Raw genomic sequence first — 25,445 nt, 5'->3', positions numbered from 1 at the left:
AGAAGTAAAGATTTATTAATAAAGATTTGTCTTTGACACGAAAAATTTAATTCTCAGAAGTCACAAAAATTATAAGAAGCCTGCTTGAAGGTCGCACGGAAGAAATTAATATTTAACATTAAGGCTTTCCATTGTTGTCTCTTTACGTTAAACCTTGTAATTATAATTTTTTTTATGCGCATACTCGTATTTGTATGTAATTGAGGGGAACAATTAAGAGTTTTCATTTATTCGTTATAACTATTATCAAATTTTTACCGCATATATACATTTCTGTTTTTAATTGAAGTTGATTCTTTATTTATATTTATTTAATATTTTTATAATGTATTTAATAAATAAATCATAAGAACGTCCATGGTTTGCAATCACCCATTCTTCATTCTTTAAATTATTAGTGTGTTATGGGTACCTTGACCAATTTAGTTGTACTTAGTAAAACTAATATAAAAGTAATAAAACTCGGATTATAAAATATATTAAAACAAAGTATGTGGTAAAATATAATCTCTACAGGAGTCTCTTAGTCTATTTACTTTTAAAGATCATTTTAAATTTCACCAAACCATAACAACTAACAGAATTAATACAAGAAGAATGAGACTAATACCTTACTATCAATACATGCATTATTTTCTCTAAGAAAAGCGTTTCCTTTTCATTTTTGATTCACAATCAAAGGAAACACTGATAAGACGAGCTATATACAGAAGTCTGTAACTGATAAAATCAGGGAAAGGAAGTTGCGCCAGTTACGAGAAACCCATAGCCGATGTATAGAAAAGGTCCACGAACAGCGATTTCGTACAGACACGTAATATATGTAGAAAGGCCCCCATGAGTTACAGTAACAAATATGGCAGATGGCTTAGCATTTTTTGAGACAAAATATAGTGGCGGCCCGTTTTTAGTAAGTGCATATTTTCATATTTTCAGTACTTTGTATTGTTCACCATGCAATAATTGTTCTCTATATGTTAAAAGAATATATATAACTGTTAAATTTTAATATTACCAGTCACTCTGTACGTATTTCAATATATCTATTTGCAAAATTTAATAAGTACACAAATATTGTTTTTGGAGCTCTGTTAATAATGTAATAATAAAAATAGCAATGATGAAAAAGAAATTATAAGGGTCGATGTGATCTTCACTAACATTCATGATCATCATCATCATCATGATATCTGCCTTTAACTGTCCCTCTCCCTTGGGGGGTTTTGCCAGGCTTTAGAAATGTTTTAAGAGGGACGCTGCTGCTCATCGCTCGCCCACCCTACGTTGGGGGGGGGGGGATTGCAACTCGCAATATACCCTGCCAGGTCGACGTGCACGTGGTTTCCCCTGGAAACCATCGTGGCTAATTCTACTTGAATTCATCAGGATGGGCTAACCGACCTACTTTCATCCTCATAAGTCATCTATCACTGGTGCCCCACCAGCGCGGACGGGGTTACCATACCATTATCATTCATTAAAAAAAAAAACCTTAGTCGGCTCTTACGACACTCACGGGATAGGAAGAGAGTGGTCTATTCTATACCGCGACCATACGGCTATCAATGTCATATCATATCAGCCGTTAAGTACTTTATTAAACGTAAACCTCCCCTTTGGAGGGTATATATATATATTTAGTGTTGGCAACCGCAGTTTATGGTGATATTTTAATAAGGATGCTACTACCCATCTCTCGATTATTATGTCCCCTTAGTCACTTCTTACGACATCCACGGGAAAAGAAAGGATGGCCATTCTATACCGGGTCCACACGGCATTAACTAACATTAAGTATACAATATTAAGTCGTAATAGGATTAATCGAGATGATAATAGTATGAACAGAACTATTACATGTGTCGGAACTCTTTTTATGGGTAAATGTATTTTATTATTGTGACCAACCATAGTGTATTAATCTGAACTGTAATATGTGATATTTATTATTACAACAGATAGGTAGAGAAAGACTGGTCGATCATATATACTCATAAATATTACTCGTAAAAAAAAAATATGTCATAGATAATTCAAATCGGATTTAGGAAAACAAAAGCCTATATTTCTTTATACGGCTATCATTTTCACATAACAATGATGAATCTCTTGAATGTCATGAGTTTTCATGCAAAATCATTCCATACATGCTTTTAATTTCCCTGTGTATATATGTTTATTATAACATAAATAATTACCCGGCTTACATATATATTATTTGTTTTTTTTTTTGAACGAAAGAAAAAATATAAAAAGTAGGTTCTAGGTTATTCACCGGAATACACTGTGATTGAAAACTGATACAATACATTAACTAATTTAATAAAAACATTACCATAATATGTCCTTCTATTTTTAAAAGTTTATAAAAATCTGGATAGTGAAAGAACTGAATACAATAGTAATTACTTCTTAACGAAACATCATGAAAAGTCATTCATAAAATACACGAACACTGAATTCATGTAAATAAAATGAAGATACTTCGGTTAGCGGCATGTTTCACTATAGGTCCTTAATAAATGGAGGAATGAACACATTAAAGCCAGTTCTAAAGTCACGCTATCGCAGATTGGCTTGATGAAAATAGGTTGCGTTAGTGTAAACATTTTTATGACGTAGATGTTGGTCTATAGACGATCAGGTTCATGCTATTTTCCATAATACACTCAAGGTATGGTCCAATTTTTTCCGGATATAGGAAGGAAAACAGATGTTGAATGATTGTTGGTAAGAGCTCGATTGAATCTAATGATAATATTAAATAAACATGGGTGCACGAAGACAAGGAGAGGCCACTCCATATAAACGAGAAAAGACAAAAAAATAAAGAATAAGATTTTATATAATGTAAATTGTAAAACGCGCAAGATTTACCATTCTACTTCTGTTTATTTTGGTTTGTTACATAAGCAAAATTAGAACTCGTATTTCATAAATTTGTGTCTACATTTTCATGCTTATTTGCTTTCTCTCAAATAAAGTCGCCTGATGTTTGCGCAGTTGTGGAGTGCTGTTGCTCTTATCTAATTGATTACATCTCAACATATTCGTAGCTTTAAATTTTCCATCTAAAAAGAAAAAGTCAAGAATGTATTTCTTATTTTTAAATAAATTTTACAATTAAATTTACTAACATACTTATAAATAATCATTTTTATTTGTAATTAATTAACTTTGACAATTAACTACAATTTATATCGAAATATTATTGATAATTCGGGTGGCATGGCCTAGAAGTGCGGATTTAAGTTACACCTGCTTCGAAATTTTTAATCATTTAATAATTATTGGATTATTAAATGATTATATATTATATATTCATAGTGATTGGTTTTCATACTTTAATAATATTTCTATACTAATAAATATAATCCCCTGTAGAGTAGTGTATGTCATGTAGTTCGTCATATGTGTTAAAATATATTTAACACCATCTTGTGGAGAGTATTGAACTTGCTAGAAATTTAAATAATAAATTAATATTTTAATGTTTACAGAAAAATGTATAAAGCTAGAAAACGTTCTAACAAAATTAATACTATATGAACGACCATTTAATATTAATTTATGATGTTTGATATTGATGCATTGTTAAATAGATGTTCAAAATGGCTATGGTAAACACTTACCATCAGGTGGGCCGTATGATTGTTTGCCACCTCAGTGGTATAAAAAAAATTTTACGTCATAATGGATCTGAATTAATAAAACTACTATTTTCATATGAAAATCATATATGTTACAAAATTTATAAATTAGAATATCTAATAAATTTTGAGTAGGATTTAGTGAACTTATAGGCATACAATTAAGACTTAAAATTAATTATTTCACTGTAAATTTTTACAGAAGAATAGGAAGTTGGAAACATATTGTACATTTTTACGTAAAGAGGGCACTTTGCGGTATAAAAATTAATAGAAATTCATTGATTATTAGATATTAATTTATGATAAAAAGTAATAATAAAATAAGAAAGCATTATTGTGAAAATATAATTACTTAATTAATAGAAAATATAATTAAATAATTACTTAATTACTAGAAATCTCTGCAACAGGGTGTGTAGGGAGGCTCAACGACGCCACATTCATAAATCCGTAGAAAATGGTGATGCATATATAGTTTGGAAATTTCTTAAGTCATTAAAAAGTCATAACGATAATCCTTGTAATCTTGATGTTGAGTGTCTTAATAATCATTTTTGTACTTCTACTGTCATGGACAGCAATGTAAAATCTAAGACATTGCACTATCTTTCATCCACTATCGCCCCTAATTGTACTCCTTTTATTTTTGATCAGTTGACCGATTGTGATGTTGAAAAGAGTTTACGGTCTATATCGTCAAACGCCATTGGCACCGATAGCATTAGTCGTAATATGATTTTACCTATCCTATATATCCTTTTACCCAATTAAATACTTTTCAACAATTCCCTATATATTGGTTTTTTCCTTCAGCTTGGAAAGCAGCTTTCATAATCCCTCTACCAAAAAAGAATTCCTTCCTCGTTCTCAGATTACCGTCCAATTTCTAACTGATATCCAAAGCCTTAGAACGCCTTGTCCAACAAAAACTTAATTTAATCAAAAACAATCTCTTAAATCCTCTTCAATCTGGATTCCGTCCTGGTCATAGTACGACTACTGCTCTTATTAAAATTTCTGACGATATCCGTTTTGGCATGGAGAATTCTCAATTAACGGTCTTAACATTATTGGACTTTAGCAATGCCTTTAATACTGTTGATTTTGATATTTTGTTAGGATTGCTAACCTCTCTCAACATATCTCCAACGGCAATTGACTGGTTTCGTAGTTACCTGTTTGGACGTCGGCAACGTATTCGCATTGATGACGTTTTATCTTCTTGGTGCCATACGTCAGCTGGCGTGCCGCAGGGTGGCGTCTTATCTCCTCTTCTATTTGCCTTATTTATTAGCACTATCACCTAGAAACTTCAATCTTCCTACCACCTTTATGCAGATGATTTACAGATTTACTCTTTAGCCCCTCTGGTTGATATCTCTTTAGCAATATCTACTGTTAACGCCGATCTGGAATGTATATCTGCCTGGAGTAAATCTCATGGTCTTGTTATAAACCCCTTGAAGACACAAGCAATTATTATTGGGAGTCCCATACTTATTTCCAAAATTTCCTCGACCAGTCTTCCGCCTGTGGTTTTTGATGGGGTTATGATAGATTACCAGAAAAAAGTAAAAAATCTTGGCATTATTTTTGATAACACTTTGTCATGGTCTCCACAAATCTCGGAGGTCAGTAAAAAAATGTTTGCTGCAACTTTTGCCTTAAATAGACTACGTAATTTCCTCCCAGTTAACACCAAAATTGCGCTCGCACACACCTTACTCCTACCCATTCTTGATTATGCCGACTCATGTTATTTAGACCTCACCGAAGAGCAATTAAACAAGCTTGAGCGTCTCCAAAATTTATGTATCCGCTTCATATTTGGTCTTCGCAAATATGATCACATTTCTCAATTTCGTACTCAACTCAAGTGGCTCTCTATCCGTTTTCGTCGTAATCTGCATATCCTGTCTCTTCTTTACACAATCCTTTTTAATCCTGCTGCTCCTGATTATCTAAAAGACCGATTCTTGTTTCTCAGTGAGGCTAATGATCATACTTTACGCAGTGTCAATAACCTCCGACTTAAATTTCCCACTCATTCTTCTTCCTTTTTATTCTAGATCCTTTACTGTTCAGGCAGTTCGTCTATGGAACTCACTACCTACCTCTATTCGGTGCGCTCAAACTCTTACTAGCTTCAAAACCTCTGTTAAATCTTACTACCTCTCACTTTAGTACTATTTTCCTGTGTTCTCTCTTCGTTTTCCTTCATCATTTTTTTCTGTTGTATGTATGCTGTTAAGTATGTGTATGTTATGTATATATTTAATTGTGTATATATTATATATGTATGTGTATATGTATGTATGTTATGTATATATTTAATTGTGTATATATTATATATGTATGTGTATATATGTATGTATGTATTTATATATGTTTGTATATGATAATATTTATATAATAGTGCGCCACCTACTCTTTGTCTTTTTCTCAATGTATTCTACCCAAAGGTTGTCTGGAAGAGATTGCTTAGCGATAAGGCCGCCTTTTGTATCACTTCTCATTAATATTTACTGTATTTGTTATTTCTCTTTTTACTTGGTGCAATAAAGTGTAAATAAATAAATAAATAAACTTTAAAAAAAAAAATCTATTTTATCGGACACTAAATTTACTACCACAGATAAACTATGAATTGAATGATATTATATGTATGTAGGTGGGAAGAATTTAAATTTATCTCCTGACTAGGTAAAGTAATGAAAGAAAGGATACAATTGCATGTCTATCTGGTTTAGTAATAATGAATGTTATCGTAGATTAAAATTTATTTTATATATTTAATAAATTTAATAAAACTATGATATTAGTATATGTTTTGATTCTGAATGATTTTGTTTAGGAATAATACATTTATAATTTATGAAGGTAGTTGAATGATGTAAAGCGTGGTATTTTGGCGTGAGCCAATAGAATCTCTTCCTACGGGTTGATTTACTCATACCTGGCTACGGCCTATTCAACAAACTCTCAATAGCTCTCTTCCTACGGGTTAATCTACTTGTACCTGACTACGGCCTATTCAACAAACACTCTTAATAGCTCTCTCCCTATGGGTTGATTTACTCATACCTGGCTTCGGCCTATTCAACAAACACTCTTAGTAGCTCTCTTTCTACGAGTTGATCTACTCATACTTGGCTCCGGCCTACTCAACATTCACAAAACCTATCTTAATCCTTGAGCATTCTTGGTATTAAGTAAATTATCCATATTTATTCCTATTTATTTCTTTTACAATTATTTTGTAATTTAATATTAAATTAACATACCTTTCCAGTTTCTTAAATATGAGTATAATTCATTCTTAATCCTTAAAAATTTATTAATCATCTTCATTATTTAACTCCTGTCATATATCAATTAAAGAACCTCTTAGTTATTACACACACAACGGATTCTACATTACTAGACGATCACATATTTATTAATTAGGCCAAATGATCGGGTGTTCACTATAATGATCTAATTATATTTACGTGTTTAGGTTTTAAAAGAGTTGATGATCTATATTTCTTTCAAAAAATTACTACAGGAGGGGGGACCGTTACAGTAGTAAGAGACATTTGTGAGTTATTGTTGTTGTTGTAAATGTAATACTATTCATATTTCACCAAACGTAATGATTTGAAGGATATTAATCGATAATTTTTTTTACTTCAGATTATACTATAGCATGAATCTTAATGAAAATTATAACATCATTTTTTTACAAATGTTTACTATCAATCACTTTAACTTGTCCACATTTTTTTTTGCCCGAAAGCCATTTTTTACACAAAATCCGACGCTATCAGTGACCGAACTCGAGTGTTGGAGCACCAAATTTTTCACGAAATAATATTTATGACAACGATGAATGCAGAAGATTTTGTTTCAAAAGCGGCGCGTGAAAAATCCGATTTTGCAAATTGCCATCCTTTTTTTGCGAATCCTTCGCTTTGCCGTGACGAGGGGAAGCCTGGTTAATCAGTGATATGTCACTCAACGACATTGGCACTTACATAGGACGTTTATTGTTTGCACATGTGTAAGTAAGTATTTTGTTGGAAGTTATGATGCTTTCGTCTTTTAATACCGTCGTGTCAAAGACATTTTTTGAATTTTATTCGGCTGGTTAGGTAAGAATAATATAATTCATATTTAAATACACCTAACACTTTAGGTAGAGTCATGGATGACTACCCCGATTTTGAAAAGCGTTTCAAGAAGTTTTATTTACCAACTTTGATAATTATAAACATAATGTCTATTATTGCAGTCTTTCGTAGACTACGGTAAAAAGTGCTATCTTCTTAAATTGTTACAACAATGAATGTACAAGCTTTACTCATTTTAGAACTAGGTGACACTGTTTGTTATATTGAAGTCAAAGGTTTTTTTTATACAACTTAGAATGGCAAACAAGCAGACGGCCCACCTGATGGAAAGTGGTAAACGTCGCCTATAGACATGAGCAGTACCATGGACATAACAGAGTATACTGTTTCACCCATGATACCCCCCATGCGTTGCCATTCCTGAGAACTCAGGTGTTATTCCTCTGTACCCAGTAAATTCACGCCATATCCCACCCTTCAAACCGAAACACAGCCATGCAAACACAGCTGTTTCACGGTTGAAGCACGAATGAGACAAAGGTACCCAAGCAAGCGACTTTTGTACAAAATCTTTCTCTGGTAAATTATAATCTAGTAATCTTATTTGCACGCCTGAAATGACTCTGTAGCCAGGAAGATTTGATTGATCAAATTAAAAAGTAATATCAAATTTCATGATGTTTGGTTAAGCCGTTAAACCATCAAGTTGTATTAAACAACCACACTTTCCCATTTATAATATTACTTATGTATAACAAATATAAATTATGGAGAAAGCATCATTTGGTATTCGTAAATGTTGGTTAAAATAGGCAAATATAAATGCAAGCTCCTAAGTAAAGTGTACATATTAAACTTATACTATATCCTATTACACTTCTATCGTTTGTATTCAAATCACTTATTCATGGACCCTCTATTTGACTCCTGTGCCGCCCTTTTATACCTAGTCTTTGTGCTCTCAGAGTAAAAGTTTACTGGCACGTTATCGGTCTTTAGAGTATTACTTTTTTATACACAAGAATTTACCAATTTTGGTCATGTCCTTGTTCATAAGCACTTGTTATTTTGTACCTTCTGTTTGCACGTTTTAAGCTTTCTTCCATTTTGAACACAAACTAATTAAATTTACATATCCCTGTCGTTATATATATATATATATATATATATATATATATATATATATATATATATATATATATATATATATATATATATATATATATATATATATATATATTAATTGAATTTAAAATAGTTACAAGCTAATATTTTACAATTTTTGATTATTATTTTATATTTTAGATCCAATAAAATCATTTAATATTATCTTGAACCTCATAATTATTACATTTTGTTTAAGTAACAAAGGCTACAAATGCTCGTACTAAGATTTGTTAACTTTGAAACTGCTTATTTAGCAATAACGATGCTGTAAAGTAGGCAACTACAATTATTATTATCATTTCGCATCAAAATCCCGACCGAAGGCGAAACCAAACTTAACAATTTATTTTCTTGTCACGCGCCAACTTCTAGCCAATAACTTCTAAAGTTATAAGTCCGAAAGTTTTAAATATCAACGATTAATCGTTCAATCACACGAATAAGAATTTCTTACAGAGAAATTTAGTTAAATCCTTTGTTCGAAAAAGCTTGTGGCATTTCATGGGAGAAGCCTTTGTTCACTAACGGACAATGAACGGCTGAAATGATGATGAATACAAAATAGAATTTTGTACCAGGTATACATTATTTTTAATGCTGGTACTGCTACGTTTAGAAGCTGTTTACAGAAACTGACATTATTATTATTTATATATTTATTGCATAATCTAAAAAGGAAGATATTACTTCCTTTTTATGAGGCTAAAATGTCCAAACATGCGAGCCTTAGCCAAGCATGGTTGACTCTAAATTATGTATGAGGACGATGATAGTGAAGATAAAAGAAATTTTCTAACAATGCGACAGGTATTGAGAATGACGGCTTTCTGTAAAAAATCTCTTGCATAGGAAGGAATTTGTAACATTTCTAAATACTTGCGAAGATTTTTGGGTATGATTCCTGTAGACGTTATTTCTATGGATGTTATGTAAATGATGTGCGCTTTTCATTAATACTTTAACTAAACTAACTGTAACTCTATTGCTAAATCTGTATATTTGAATAGTTTTGTGCTTTATTATTATTGTTATAATGTATGTTCTCCATCACTATTACTTCTTCATCATTATAAATCATTGCTGAATATAAATAATGAATTATTCGATTTTAATGCAACTTAAAATGTAATACTATAACCACACTCACTCTACTAATCGTATGAAGGTCTCTCACTCTCTAATCGTATGAAGGTCTCTCACTCTCTAAACGTATGAAGGTCTCTCACTCTCTAATCATATGAAGGTCACTCTGTCTTTTATATAAAAAATCCATATTTCCTTATTTTATATGAATGCCTTTTTATGCAATTTTAAATAGCAAATAAGCTGACGGCCCACCTGATGGTATGTAAGTGGTAACTGTCGCTTTTAGACATGAACAATAACAGATAATAGTATATCACCCATGATACCCTTCATGTGTTGCCATTCCTGAACACTAGGGCATTATACCTGTGTATCCTGTAATTTTATTACCATATCCCACCCTTTAAATCGAAACAAAGCCACACAAACAACTGCTTCACAGCAAAAACACAAACGGAACAGAAACAAAATGGTTCTCTCTAACATAGCTTATTGATTATTCCAAGCCTTCTAAAGCGCGAAGCATTTTTAAAGGAAATGTTATGAATTTACAAATTAGAAAATTCAAAAATTTAGGCGTTGAGATACACGGTCAGTTGTAAGTGTGTTATCGGGTTGAAATATTAGCGCTATTTTACTTTTTAATTTACAAATGTTAAAGTATGGTAAGTTTTTTGAATATTTAAATATTATCGTCAGTTATCATCATATATCAATTATATTAAAACGAGAAAACCAAATTTGAATAAAATTTAACGCAGAGACAGACGGTTTTTATTCAAAATAATTCACTCTTCTAATGTACAACTGTATTTTGAAAGCTAACTTCCTGATTTTACGCAGTTCTTTTCTTACAGAGATTTTTGAAAACTTATAAATGTATCATTATCACAGTATAAAAAACTACTTATTATGCCAAAATACATTTACTTAGCTACTGACGTCAATAATCAATACATAGCCGTTTGTATACTAGATGATGAATGAAATCTCCCCAAACGAAACAATGAATCTACATATAATATTTACACATTAGAATGGCGACGGCGACCTGTCAACCCCACATCAATTAATGAATTAAATATCATCACTTCGCCGTTGAGCTCAATCTAAGCAGAGTTCTGTATTTATTTTTTACAAGTTACCCACCCAGGTTTTGCACGGGTAGACAGGTATAAGGTTTCTATTTATATATAATATAAAATAATATAGATATATTTTTAATAAAATATACCCCACATTCACTCTTAATATGGTTTTCTATAAATGTAAGAATTTTTAAAATTGGTTTTTGAGTTTATTTCTTATAAACTAAAAATAAAATCTATCATCTTTATAATATTAGTTTTAGATCTATTGTTTTGATTTGAACGATATACGAACATAATTAGAAAAATAGTTAATTCTCCGATTGGACATTTCAAACATGATAACAGACTTTAATACTCTTCACGTGGGATACATATTCATGTATTCTTATACGTGCATAAAGTTCTGTGTTTCTGAATTCATCTTCTGTGGATTCGCGTGTCGTTCATTTCACTGAGTGGAAACTTTCAACGGTTGTACGGGTCTTAAGGTATAAACAATACACTATTATACTATATATATATAGAATACTACCGGTACTTATTTAATTATGTTACTTACGTGGTAAATAATTGCATTATAAGTACCACACGCCGTAGGCGCCATTGACTATTCATTAAACGAGAGTAAATGTGTATCTTTCTGGCTTTCTTGCTGTATATTAGTTTACGAGTGCAGATGTGTCTTTTCGCTATTTTCCCCAAACAGTGGCAACTAAAACTTAGAGCAAATAAGTAAAATGGTAATAACTTTATGAGACTTATAATGGCAAAGATAAATACATAATAATAAATTTCTCTGGCTAGTGATATTTTTATATGAATTTATAATTTGTTTAGTACTAAGGATCTGACCTAGCTTCGTACAGATAAATACAATTTATAAAATAATATATAGCCTATATTACTCGTTAATAATGTAGTTTTTATAGATACAAGAATTTTTTAAAATCGGTTGAATTGTTTATAATTTATCCATTTAAAAAAAAAACAATGTAAACTTTACCTTTATGATATTTGTATAGATAATAAGTAGAAGCAAAACTTTCTCTTATTATTTGATTTTAAATTAAATGCCGGTAATTATAAAACTATTTAATGCCTTACCTAATTTAGAGATGTTCAATTATACGGTAACTATATTCGTAATTTTTAATCGATTTTGATTATTCCTTTTTTATCTAGTTTATTTCTGCATTGGTTTAAGTTTTAATTTTATAAGACTTTTGATTTATAGACATAAATACCTTGATATCTACAAAAATAAAACGACGATGAGATTTTAATACATAATTTCATTTCATAAATAATTTCATGCTCATACTCATTTCATTTCAGTTACACCTGAAACTTTTAAACGATGTTCTAAGTATAACGAAATGAAAGTGATTTCAGGCTGTTTTCGTCGCTTCTCTTCATAATTATGTTTGTGTAAATCGTCCATCCTTAAAAATAGCGTAGTAGAAAATAAAACATTAATCACATTTTATTTTTCATTTATTAAAATTTAATAACATATAGAACTGAATAAAATCATATAGTATTTAGCGAAGTACCCGACACAGTTGTTATAGTGCTATTTTAAAAAAGGAATAATTTTTATATTTCCAATTACGATCATATTCTTGTTGCAGATTGCTACGGCATATAACCCACATACTATTTAGGAGGTTTGTACCTATTATTGATCATAAGTCTTTTATCGATTTCAAAAAAGGAATATGTTCTCAATTCGATTATATACTTTTTATGTTTGTTACCTCATTATTCTATCCCTTATAAATCTATTAAATATACTTTCCGATTGAGCCAACATTTATTTCATTCAATATTTGTTCAGTAGTTTAGTTTTTAAATCAAAATAACTGGTTTTGCCACAATTGAAATAGGATTCTTTTGTGGATCTCAATTTTTTTTATGTATATTTGCGTAAATGTTTTATTAAATCCATATCCATATTACATTAATAGCTAGAACTAAAACAACTCATAATAGAACCTTATAATCACGAGTATTGTAAATACTGTTGTAGAGTACTAGTTTTTAGAGTACTATGTACGAGTAGTATATACTGAAACCGGTAATATACTTATTAAAACAAGTGACCTCGCCCGGCTTCGCACGGATTGACATGATTTTCGAAATTAATATATGTTCCATGTTAATCAATGTTTAGCATCAGCTACATTATTATCGATCTATATAATTATAGGTGAAAGAGTTTTCAACTCGTTTAAGTAGTTTTTGAAATTATCTATTACAAATAAACATACCATACCATGTCAACCGTTAACTGTCCACTGCTGAACATAGGCATCCCCTATAAAATGGGTTTTACCAGTAAATGCCGTGCTTGATAGGCGGATCGGCAATCGTAGTTAGGCTTCTCTCTTCAGTCGTACACTCTTGGCAGAGTGGTCGTGGTTTTCACAATGACGGTGGATCGTCGGTGAGCCTCTCCTTCGCGATTGAGGTCCTCGCAATATGTCTCCATCTACTTCTGTTCGCCGCCGAGCGAGAGCACTCCACAATAGATTTCTGTGTGGCCGTTTTGATGAGGTCAGTCCATCGCGTTGGCGATCTACCCCGAGAACGTTTGCCTTGTACCGCTCCTTGGACAATTAAACGTTCCATACAATCTTCATTCCGGATGATATGGCCGAAGTATTTGAGAATTCGTATACGAACAGTTGACGACAATCTCTCTCTGATTTTCAGTTCGTTCAGAATGGAAATGTTAGTTCGAAAGGCAGTCCAAGGTATTTGCAGCAGTCGTCGCCAGCACCACATCTCTAGAGCATCAATTTTTCGGCGTTCTTGTTGCCTGATCGTCCAAGTTTCTGCACTATACAGAAAAATTGGAAAAACCAAACTCCTCATTATATGCATTTTGGTGTTCTTTGTAATATTGCGGTTCTTCCAGATTTTATGCAGTTTACTCACAGCTGTTTTTGTGATAGCACATCTCCTTTTTATTTCGTCCTCGCATCCTCCAGTATTTGTGATCGTGGAACCAAGGTATACGTAACTCGTAACAACTTCACAGTTGCCGATTGTCATTATATTTGGTCTATTGTGTTCAGCTCTGTCCACGATCATCATCAGTTAGGCTTAGGTGATGTATTAAAGGGGGACGCTGTTCATCCCTTGATTAAATATCTTTAGTTGCCTCTTACGACGTCCACAGAAAAGAAACGAGTGGCCTAATCTATGCCGGTACTACACGGCAAACAAACAAACATATAAACAATAAAATTTTTCCTTTTTATGATATTAGTATAAATAAAATGTTGGTACAATTCAAAAGCATTTTCCTATCATTATAAACTTGAAATTCTGCAAAATATCCGTAATTAACATCACAAACATTATTATTAGCTTAACTTAATTTGACCATTAGCATGAATTCATTTATATATAACAAAATAACAAAACAAACATAAAAAACAAAAATAGAATACAAGATATATTTTATCTTCATATTCTATTTTTTTTTATAATATTAAAAATAAGTATGTTTTGCTTCTCATAAAAGCAACCTCATTTATGACAAATATTTGAATTTAGAACGCAGAGATGAATGTTTATAAGTATATTTTGCTTCGCAAAAAGCAATCTTTTGATCCGCAAAGAAAAACGGTTCAGTCATCACAAAATTAATAGGGAACCAGGATCACAGCAGTAATACCTATTGATTGCGAAAAGAATTATCAAAATCGGTTTAGAATTGATGATGTAATCGATTAACATACAGTAAAGAATATCCTTTTGCTGCTTAAAATTAAAAAAAAAAAATCTATCCCATTACATATCTACACACATATATAGATATGTATAAAATTATCTTCTTTACAATTTTATTACTGTATTAAGAGTATAAAGTAGAATTATAGGGTACGGAAGGATAACGACATGAAGAATGACAACGCATTAGGGGCCGTCTCAAAGTATTTTGTCTATAGGATACAGTTACCAATTTCCATCAGGTGCACCGTCAGTTTCTTTGCTAATTCATAAAAAAGCTAATATATTAATAGAAATAGTAACATTCTTTTCAATTAATATGACAAAGAAATTAGTTTTACATAAATATTGATATTAATATTAGTCTTCGCAAACTATATTTACATATATTTATCAAAAATAGCATATACTACATTTTCATGGCTATGTTTCGGTTTAAACCGTGGGATATGGCAGTGAATTTACAGGGTACAGCTTAGTCCTAATGAATAGCAACGCGATAATCATGGGCGATATACTGTGTTATGTCTGTGGTACTGTTTATGTTTATAGGCGGCAGTTACCACTTTCCATTTGGTGGGCCGTCAGCTTGTTTGTCATTCTAAATTGCATAAAAGAGTACACTACTTTTATATTTCTGTAAATTAGGTAGGTACGGAAATAAGTAGGTAATATTAATAATCTGGACTTTTCTCAATAAAGGAATACTAACCAAATTAATACAATATATTCATATGTAACTGAAAGGACAGCCGTGACCGATATGTGTATGTAATTAAAAGTTGATTCATTGAATTATCATTTTTTAATATTACTATTTTGTATTATTGTGTGTAATTGCATTTTTCATTAAAATAAAACGTAGAATAAAGAACTAACCTTTTAATATTTATTTTATAATATTAACAGTATAAGTAATAATAAAAATCAGCATTATTCACACAAATCTGTAGGATCATCAATGTGACGTTTTAATTTATCTTCAAATTCTTGCCAAGTGCAAATTCCTTGTTCACAGATAGATCTCAATGGTTCTTCATTTCTATAAAATACTACATTAAAATCTTCTGCGCCATCTTTTGTACACCTTGAATAATTAACAAAAAGTATTAGTTACACATACATATTTGCTAATTACTATCAATGTGACTATTTCTTTATAATAAACTATATATTATAACAAAAGCAAAAACAAAGTAGCTTTTAAAAACAAACCTGTTTAATACAGCGATAAAGTTCGCAGAGAACGCTGTCAATTTACTGCTCCTCCAATTTCTGTTATCATTTCTGTGCGATCCGGTAAGTTGTTTGTCTTTAAATGCACCAAGAGCAGTATAAAGCATAGATAATACTTTAGAGTGGCCAAAATACGCAACCACTTTTGTTCCTTGACCATCTTTGGCTTCACGAAATTTAGCGAGTAAATCTGCTAACGGAATTTGTCCTAATCTTTCATTTATTGCCCTTCCATAACCATCGTAATAATAATTATTCAAATCCTTTACATATTCTAATATTTGCAAATCATCTGTAGTATATAACGCACACCATGGGCTAGGTAAACTTCCGAAACCAGTTGATGTATAACGGCACAAATCATATACAGACATAATGTCTTCATCAGATAATGTGTAATCAAGACCAGTTCTTCTTTGAATTCTATCCTTCATCTAAAATAAAACGTAATTTCTACAGGCTTCAAAAAAGGAGGTCCTCAATTTGGTTGTATTTCTTTATGTTTATTACCTCATAACTCTGTCAATTATAAACCGGTTTGAATTTTTATTTTTTTATTCAAAAAGTAAATATTTTCCCATTAGTTCCATAAAAAATTTAACAAAATCAATTCAGTAGTTTAGTTTTAAAATCAAAATAACACAACCTTAATAAAAAAAATATAGCAAAGAGTATTTTAAAATAATCACAGTTAATTTTTAAAATATATTTTCAATACTTACCATTAAATAGTCTGACGATTTTTGGTATTTACTTGCTTCAACCGATAGACTTGATTTGTTTTTTATTTCCATTTGATATTTTTCACATGCTGCATAAGGCTGTGAATAATTAATAAGTTTTAGTAGTAAACATATTAAAAATGCAAAAAATATACAACATCCATAAATTTATTGTCTGTTTTGTAAGTTACGTAGTAGTAGTTAATCCTGTTTTTAGAAACCTTGCATCAATAATATTGTATCTTTTTTTTATACTGCTGCGGTAGCAAACAAGTATACATCCTTTTTGATATCATGCGTGCATTTTCGACCTTTGTCTTATTCAAGGAAAAAATACTTACTGTAGTCTTCAAGGAAAACCTTGAAAATTTTGTTTTAAATTTTAATAAAGTCCAGTAAAACTAAAAATACTTACAGTCATAACATCAAAACTAATTTTAGGTTTTTGTATAATAATTTTTTTATTTTCTAAACCATCGATGAAACCTACAGCGCTGTCTATTATTTCTTGACTCCCAGCTGGACGAAATATATAACTTCCATTATTAAGATCAGACAATAATTTTGGAAAAGCTTGTTTTAATCTGTTGCTTATTGCAGCCATTTCCTTAAATCCATTGTGGGTAAGGCCATAAGGACTATTAAAAATATTATTTTCTTTTGTCCAACTTCGTAAATTATCTATATCTTGAGCGCAAAGAGAACAATTTCCTTTTTTTTGGCTCACTAATATATCATCACGTATGTTAATAACTTTTTCCATGTTTTTGGCGATATCATCTCTAGGGTTTGTTTTCCCATGTCTAAATAGACCCCATATACTGTATGGTTCGCAACCTGTAATAAATAAATTGATGACAAAAAATTTAATGGGTGATTAACCAATTGGTTTGGCCATATGAAAAAAATATAAATTGAAACAGATACGCAATACGAAAATGGAAGAATGAATAACTACTATGTGCTATATGAACTATATGAAGTAAGAACTATGTGCTATCCAAGATAAGAGCCTTTGGAAGTATATACATGAAATGAGTTATATAAATGGACGAAGTAAGAGAAATAGTCGTTACAAACTCTTTACACTTGGTTCTCTCTATCTATTCTTTAAGAAACTAGATATGAAATAATTTGAAGTTACAATATTATTATTATTATTAGTACCTAGTACTAGAAATATGAAAAACAGTATTTGTATGTTACCTCTACGCGCCTTAACTGCCCATACAATTGTTATGAGATTTAGTATACACAATAATAATTGAGGCGAAAAATAAAATAGAATACTTTAAATCCTAGTTAAGTTTTATATATGAACTTAAAATTATATTACTTACCATGTACTTTAATTAATGAATCCCGTATATCACCTCTCACTACACTATATGGTGTTTTTGTCGAAAAATAGTTATATGGGCATCCACTATTCCATAAACATATAGATGCAATAGCAAATTCTAAGTAATTACTAATAAAAAATATTGATACAATTTGTTTCATTGTTATACGTATATATAAGAAACAACAATATTATTTATATAAATATAAAGACTGATAGTAATTAATAGTATTAATTATATTTTTGGCGCTGTAATTACTTCCCAAGGTTGAGATAATTTTTTAGACCTGTAATGTATAGTAGCTCAAAAAGATTAACTGAGCAATGACAAGACACTCAATATCTGAAGAAATTTCTCTAAGTGCGAGATAATATTTAAATGTCAGACAACAGACAGAGTTAGCTAATATAATAACAATTTTACTCTTTAAAATGCTTAACTTATGTTGAGAAAAAAATTGTTTTGATTACTATCATGCCTATAAGAGCAATTTATTTTTGAGTAAGTATCTTATTCATTAATTTTAGCAATCAACCCCGGCTTCGTACAACATTAATTGATTTTTAGAAGACAACTAACCTAACAAACAGTCCCTAAAAACATATATATATATATATATATATATATATATATATATATATATATATAGTTAGGAATTTATTCAAAAAATAATTAATCTATTTTATATATTCTTCAACTTATACAAAGCTACATTATCATATATATTTATGCAAATTTTATTAAAAAAAATAATTTAAATACAATCTGTACATAATCTACGATTATGAATTAAATATAAAAGATAAGAAATGTGTAAATTCCCATCTTTTTCTTTCTTTCATTTTATAAGCTATATACCAAATAACATATATTGTGATCATTGTCAGAATTTTGTTCCGAGAACAATAATATCAACGCTTTCCTGGGTAATAAGTTTTAACAGTAAAATAAAGTTGATATAAAATATTACATATAAAAAATAGGTTTAAATTGGAAAATATTTTAAGAATATAACAGCTTACCTACTTATTTGATTAATTAAATTTATCGTACTCAACAAATATTCATAGATGATTTTTGATAGATGATGAATATCGATGCCACGCGTATATTATATCGTCATTAATCACTGGAATCTCATCATTATTCTTAAACAGGTTATTCAATAAAATTTAATCATTTTAAAATAAATAAAAAAAATTGTAATAAAAAAGAGCTTGTTACGTTTCCAGATTTTTTGTCTGTGTGTTATCTTGTCAATTATTTTAAACCTAATTATTGTAAACCGGTTTGGTATTTTTTTTTTATCAATCGAGAGTGACTGTAAGGAATTACTCTCATTATAATACACATTATAATTTTTTGATAATATGTATCATAATGAGAGTAATCCATAAATGACTTTAAAATGCAAGAGGTTCTTAATTGGAATCTATTGTGTGTGTGTGTGTGTGTGTGAGAGAGTGTGTGTGTGTGTGTGTGTGTGTGTATATGTATTGAGCGATAACTTCGCCAATTTTAAATTAATTTAAATAATTATTTTTCAAGTACATTTAGTTCACTCTAGTATTGGTATCATGCGATTGAAATTGCTGGTGTTTTTTTAACTAACAAAATTTCAATACTTTTCTACGCCTAAATGTTTTGCGTTAAATATATCGTATTAAAGTTTTAGAATAAAAAAAGAAATAGTTATTAACGATTTAATGCTTTGTTCATATTTAAGAAATAGTATTCTATTTTCTTTCCAAAACTTTTTACAACACATTTTTCAAACGAGCATGCGGTTCACCTGATGGTAAGTGACTGCGATTGAAAACACCTACGGCATTGTAGGTGTGCTTTTTAAAAAATTTCAATATGCTCTTTTCTTGAAGGTTATATATCGTATCGGTTTTAGAAAAAAAAAGCTGTTGAAACGATTCCAATGCTTGTTCATATTTAAGAGAATAGTATTCTTGAAAAACGCACGGTAAGGACCGCCACTTCTCCAATGGTTGGGATGAAATTTTCCTTTTATGGCGGGTTGTACGATGGTGAAAATCTGCAGCAGGTATCTTATACTTACTTTTATTAATTATTTTTTACATTTCTGCAATATACAATTCTCCTTATTATATTATATCTGTAACATCTTTAACGTAAGAAACGATTTGTATTCAACAGATCTAATTGTATTATATCTATAATAAAAAATAGTGTATCAGTAATAAGGTCTACGGTGAACATGAATTAGCTGTAGGTAAAATAGTGCCTCAAAATTAACCGTTCGATATTATTTGTCAAACGGGTATTGTCAATAAATCTCATAAGCTCGTGCCTAAACTGAGTTAACAGAACTTAGCTTAGTTCTCTATCTATCAGTTCCCACCTAAATTAGATTTTCAATTTTACTAATAATGTGTAACATGATCCAAACACGAATTTTGAATATTCAGCTATTTGGGTTTGTTTTTGTTGATTCAGAGATCTCTGGAGCAGTAGACAAATATTAATAAATATTTGTCATTGTAATAACTATCGCTGATTACATTTTTTTGCATCCTTACGAATATGAAACATTATGTGAATTTATTTTTTTATTACTTTTGCTTAAATGTACTTGACATTGAACAAATAATATATCCTGATAACTCAGATAATGAACATAGCTAAAGCATAGTGTCTATTTTATAAACTGGTTTGCTTTTTTTAGAATCCGTAAAATTATCTTTTAAATTATACTTAATTAATTTCATTGTATAGGGATTTGCTTGAAAAGTATCTACTTAGAATCTTAATAACGAAGCAAAGAAAAGGAATTTACGTTATTGAAGAAAGGGACACCAATATTATCAAATTTCATATTGAAACTTCTAAAGTAAAATGTAGGTTAAGATATAGATTTTATTCTTCAAAATTACGGTTCACTTTTATTAAATTGAATAAGAAAAAATATTCTAAATAGTAATCGTTTCGTAAAGAAAGCTACAAGTAAATAAAAGATCTCATTAGTAATATTTCTTTTTGAACCAGTTAATGTTAAGTTTGACTTTGCTCATTATATACATACATACATACCTGTCACGTCTGTCTTTCATTATAATAGGCAGAAACAATGGAATATATAGATGCAATAACAAACTGTTATTGATAACTTTACTTATTAAGTAATTATAACTGATACATCAACTTAACTTCGGTCTTTAGGAAGATATTTTCGCTTTCCCGAGTAAGAAATAAAACGAGAGAGCAGTATATAACCTCTTATCCTTTCTCATGCTTAAGCTAAAGAACATATCTTCCAATAAATTTGTTTACCATTTATCTAAAAGGCGGATCCTCTAGATTAATTGAAGCGTAGACTAGAGACATCCATTAGAGTATGGTAGCTGACGCGTGTTTGAGAGGGGGTGAAGTCAGATCAGAGTGGGCGGCAGGGAGTGTCTATACTGTAGTTTTGTACTATTACTTATACTGTGATCTTAGTAAGAATATGTTTCTAAATAAGGTATAATTAAAACAAACAATTTGGCACAAATATTTTATTTTTTTATTCAACTATCGTCTTCGTGGGATCCATCAATAGGACAGCAATGAGTATTTCAATTTCTTATATCTAAAACGTTGACTACAAAACGAATTTTCCTTTATCAAATTCATCATAATTTATAACAAATACCTTAACTCATCGACTACTAATTTGTTATTAAACAAGACTCGTAAATAACGTCCTAAAACTATATTTATAAATTAATTACATAAATTTTAAGACATTATGAAGAATCGTTACTGTCACATTAATGAATATCGAGCGTTATAAGTACGAATAACTATTCATTTTTTCTCTATCAATAAAATCGTTCGTATTATATACATTAATTTACAGATAAAATATCGAATATTTGCATTTTGTAATCTTTAATGACTAATATTAAAATTGGCGTCTCATCTTTATACTCATAAATTACATTAAAAATAAAAATCTAAATTGTATCTACTGTGAATATTAATAATTATTTTCGTTCACTGAATATCTAATATAAAATCGCCAGTTGAATTATTACAATTTGGCTGTCTATTTCTTAAATATTATAATTACATTGTATAATAGATATAGAGGTATGTTTATTAATATGGTAACGTTACATTGATTAGAAAGTCAATTATAATTGGTATGGAAGTTTTATTTAAAAACCATTTACAATCGTTAAATTTGAACGATAAGATGTTTATTGCTTTTATTTTATTTTTTACATTTTTGTAAAAGAAATATAATCGATATTTAATATGTTTACGTTTCAAATCCATAATTTTGGACTGATTATTTGAAATAGGATCTTGAGAGATTAAAATACTTGGTCGATAATGACTAGATTTTTGCAATATTTGACCTAATGTACAACTGTGCTCACAGCTTAGTCGCTCTCGTTGCTGTGCGTCGAGCTTGTAAGTCAAACAAGGTTAAGTTTAATCATTACTTGAATGGGTACATTATGGCTTGAAATATACTAGATTGAATATTTTAGAATAATTTGATTCCTGATACTATTACTACTTGATAATATTACTATTTTATTCGTGTTATAAGTGAGAATTCACTCAGCCCGAATAATTGAGAGATGCGAATTGTTTGAATCCTGTTGGATTGAACTATTAGCAGGTTATATTTTTCAAACTAGTATTTTAAGGTTTTGAAATGTAGGCCAGCATTTAAAAAATATTTCAAGTATTGTGGTTTGTTAGCTTTTGTGTATATTGATGTATGTAATTAGAGGATGTGGATATCGCAACCTAATAGCCACTAACTACCAATTACCAACCCTCGTTAAGCTCGTACGGTAGATTAAGTTTTAAGAGTTCTTCTACGATGTGAAGAGGCTATTCCCAGTAATCCCAGTAGTGAAATTTTATGGCAACGATAGCTAGCGAATGCCCACAATATCTTAATTTCATTATTATATTGATACGAATTATTAAGATATAAAGTATCCTATGTATGTATCCGAAACATTGTCCATGCAAAATTTCTATTTAAATCCTTGTTAAAATAAATAAAATAAGCTGTTTATGCATAATTGACGCAAAGTTTATGCGACCAATTAGCAACGAAATATATTATTCTATTTCCTATTTTGCAATGCAATCTGAATCTTCTTTAAGGTTGTCTTATAATCATCATAAACGAAGTATACTTTTGTATCCCCTTTTAAAAACATGACTATTATATGTAGTATTAAATAATAAATACGACTGGAGATATTTCATGACGCCAGCTAGCCCCAAACTAAGCCGGTCTTCTATTTTGTATACTAGACATATTTAAATACTTTTTTTTTATAAATAAAAATTGTATATACAAAATAAATACTCATGTATATTCAATATTTGTATTGTATGGGAATCGAACATTTAACCATAGAAGGTATGAGGTAGTGTGATCAAAATTAGAATTTATAAATAATATAACACATTCATAATACAAATTATATTAGTGATATATTTAATCACGTCACAGCAAATATTCTCAGTTAGACACTACTGCATTCCATAACCGGTACACGCAATAAAAAACAATATAATCATTATTTTTGCATTCTATGCATATAATATATGAGAGACGATTAATTCCAATATAAAAAAAGATAATGTGCTATTTTGGGCATCCGCCATATTAGATTATTGACGCGCGATACGCTACAAAATACTCGTATTTTGCGTTAATATTTTATATATACCTACCTGCTTGTTGTATGTGCATGTTTATTGTTTTGATCCTTGATTTATATAATAACTTGACCAATTTTCATCTAAATAGATAAGTATTTGTTTAAATGATATTTAGGACAAATTGACAATAAAACGTAATGGAATATAGATTGTAAATTTCATATTATTTTTTAATTTTTTTTTTAACTTTAATTAATAAATAAAAAAAAATCCGTATTAGTAGTTTTTATTGGTGGAGTATATTTCTTTTTTTATTTTTATTAGATGACAATAATTATTTAATGAATAATGAGATATTGAAATTACCTTTGATTATAATATTAAAGGCGACCAATATAATTAAATAATTGAGAAAATTACGTAGAGTAAGGGTACATTGATTGGACCACTACATGCACTGCAGTTCTTATTTTATAATAAAATACCAAATAAGTGTTTCAATATAAGTACATTATTTTATATAGAACTTCGCCCCCTGCACGATCTCATAATATATCAATCACTTTTCAGCATAAATTTCTTTCTTCATTCTTTAGTAAGTCATTAATCACCATAAGAGACGATAACTACGAGTATTACCACATTGTCTTAGTACAGGGTTCTACTTTGGGCTTTTTTTTTCTTACATCTATCGTCTCTTGTTACTTCAATGTTATGCTGATAAAATTTATTTCTTTATTTATTTAAGATGTTTTAATATATTCTATACTCTTACTCCATCACCATAATTAAATTTTAATCTATTGTTTTCGTTATTTTTTATTGTATATTAAAATATTTAAACTGCAGGAATGATTAGACATACCCAAAAGTGAGTCCAAGAATGACACTTACTGTAATATTTTCTTGTACCTTAATAAATGAATAAAAATCAGTACAAATTAATTCAGCAATAACAATATTTAAATTGTAATAGTCCATTTTTAATATACTATACATATAATATTGTTTATACTCTAAAAATCATTATATTTAAAATGGTTACCATAAAATTCTTGGTATTTGTACAAAACCATCACTAAAATTATGTAATTAAACCAATATAAAATATATATAATAGCTTAATATTTTGCTAACAGTTCTATAAAAAGTAGGATTATATATTGCGGATACATTATATAAAATATATAATCGACCTGTTTAATTTTTTAGTAATATAATATACAATATTATTGAATTATGGTCTAATAAAATTATAAGATAAACATTGTAACATTCAGATAATTTTTATAAAAAATATTTTAGCAAAATTAACATAAATATAATATTCAATTGTTTATTGCAAAAATTTTGTGTAAGTTATATATATTTGAAAAATAATTTATTAAACATTTTGATACGTTATATTAACATTTGTATTACTTTTATATTTATCTAATTATGTTCTACTTATAAGCAATTTCATAATATCTACTCATAGTATTGTAGACATTAAAGAGAGAAATGCATAAGACTTTAAATATCACTAGATGACTCACATCCAATAGAATTGTTGTTAATTTATTTAATTACAACAAATAAATGTTTGGTCCAAAATTGGAAACAGTAAGACAATAACAATAAATTATGCATCAAAAATATAAAA

At 29.5% G+C, this 25,445-nt stretch overlaps 1 protein-coding gene across 1 annotated transcript; it reads right to left on the bottom strand.

Annotated features, from left to right (window-relative positions):
- Positions 1 to 15,717: 15,717 nt before the first annotated feature.
- Positions 15,718 to 18,391, bottom strand: LOC113511763 (multiple inositol polyphosphate phosphatase 1-like). Its single transcript, XM_026895478.3, has 5 exons — positions 18,149 to 18,391; positions 17,224 to 17,645; positions 16,809 to 16,907; positions 16,066 to 16,520; positions 15,718 to 15,937 (listed from the first exon to the last, which is right to left on the bottom strand). The coding sequence occupies exons 1-5, from the start codon at positions 18,309 to 18,311 to the stop codon at positions 15,784 to 15,786; spliced, it is 1,293 nt and encodes a 430-aa protein (XP_026751279.2). The 5' UTR covers positions 18,312 to 18,391; the 3' UTR covers positions 15,718 to 15,783.
- Between the last annotated feature and the right edge of the window lie 7,054 nt (positions 18,392 to 25,445).

The sequence above is a fragment of the Galleria mellonella genome, unplaced genomic scaffold, assembly GCF_026898425.1.
Source record: "Galleria mellonella isolate WM207_F2 unplaced genomic scaffold, CSIRO_AGI_GalMel_v1 utg213, whole genome shotgun sequence".
Taxonomy (NCBI): domain Eukaryota; kingdom Metazoa; phylum Arthropoda; class Insecta; order Lepidoptera; family Pyralidae; genus Galleria; species Galleria mellonella.
Note: the sequence above shows the minus strand (reverse complement) of the source record. Positions and strands in the feature narration are given on the sequence as shown.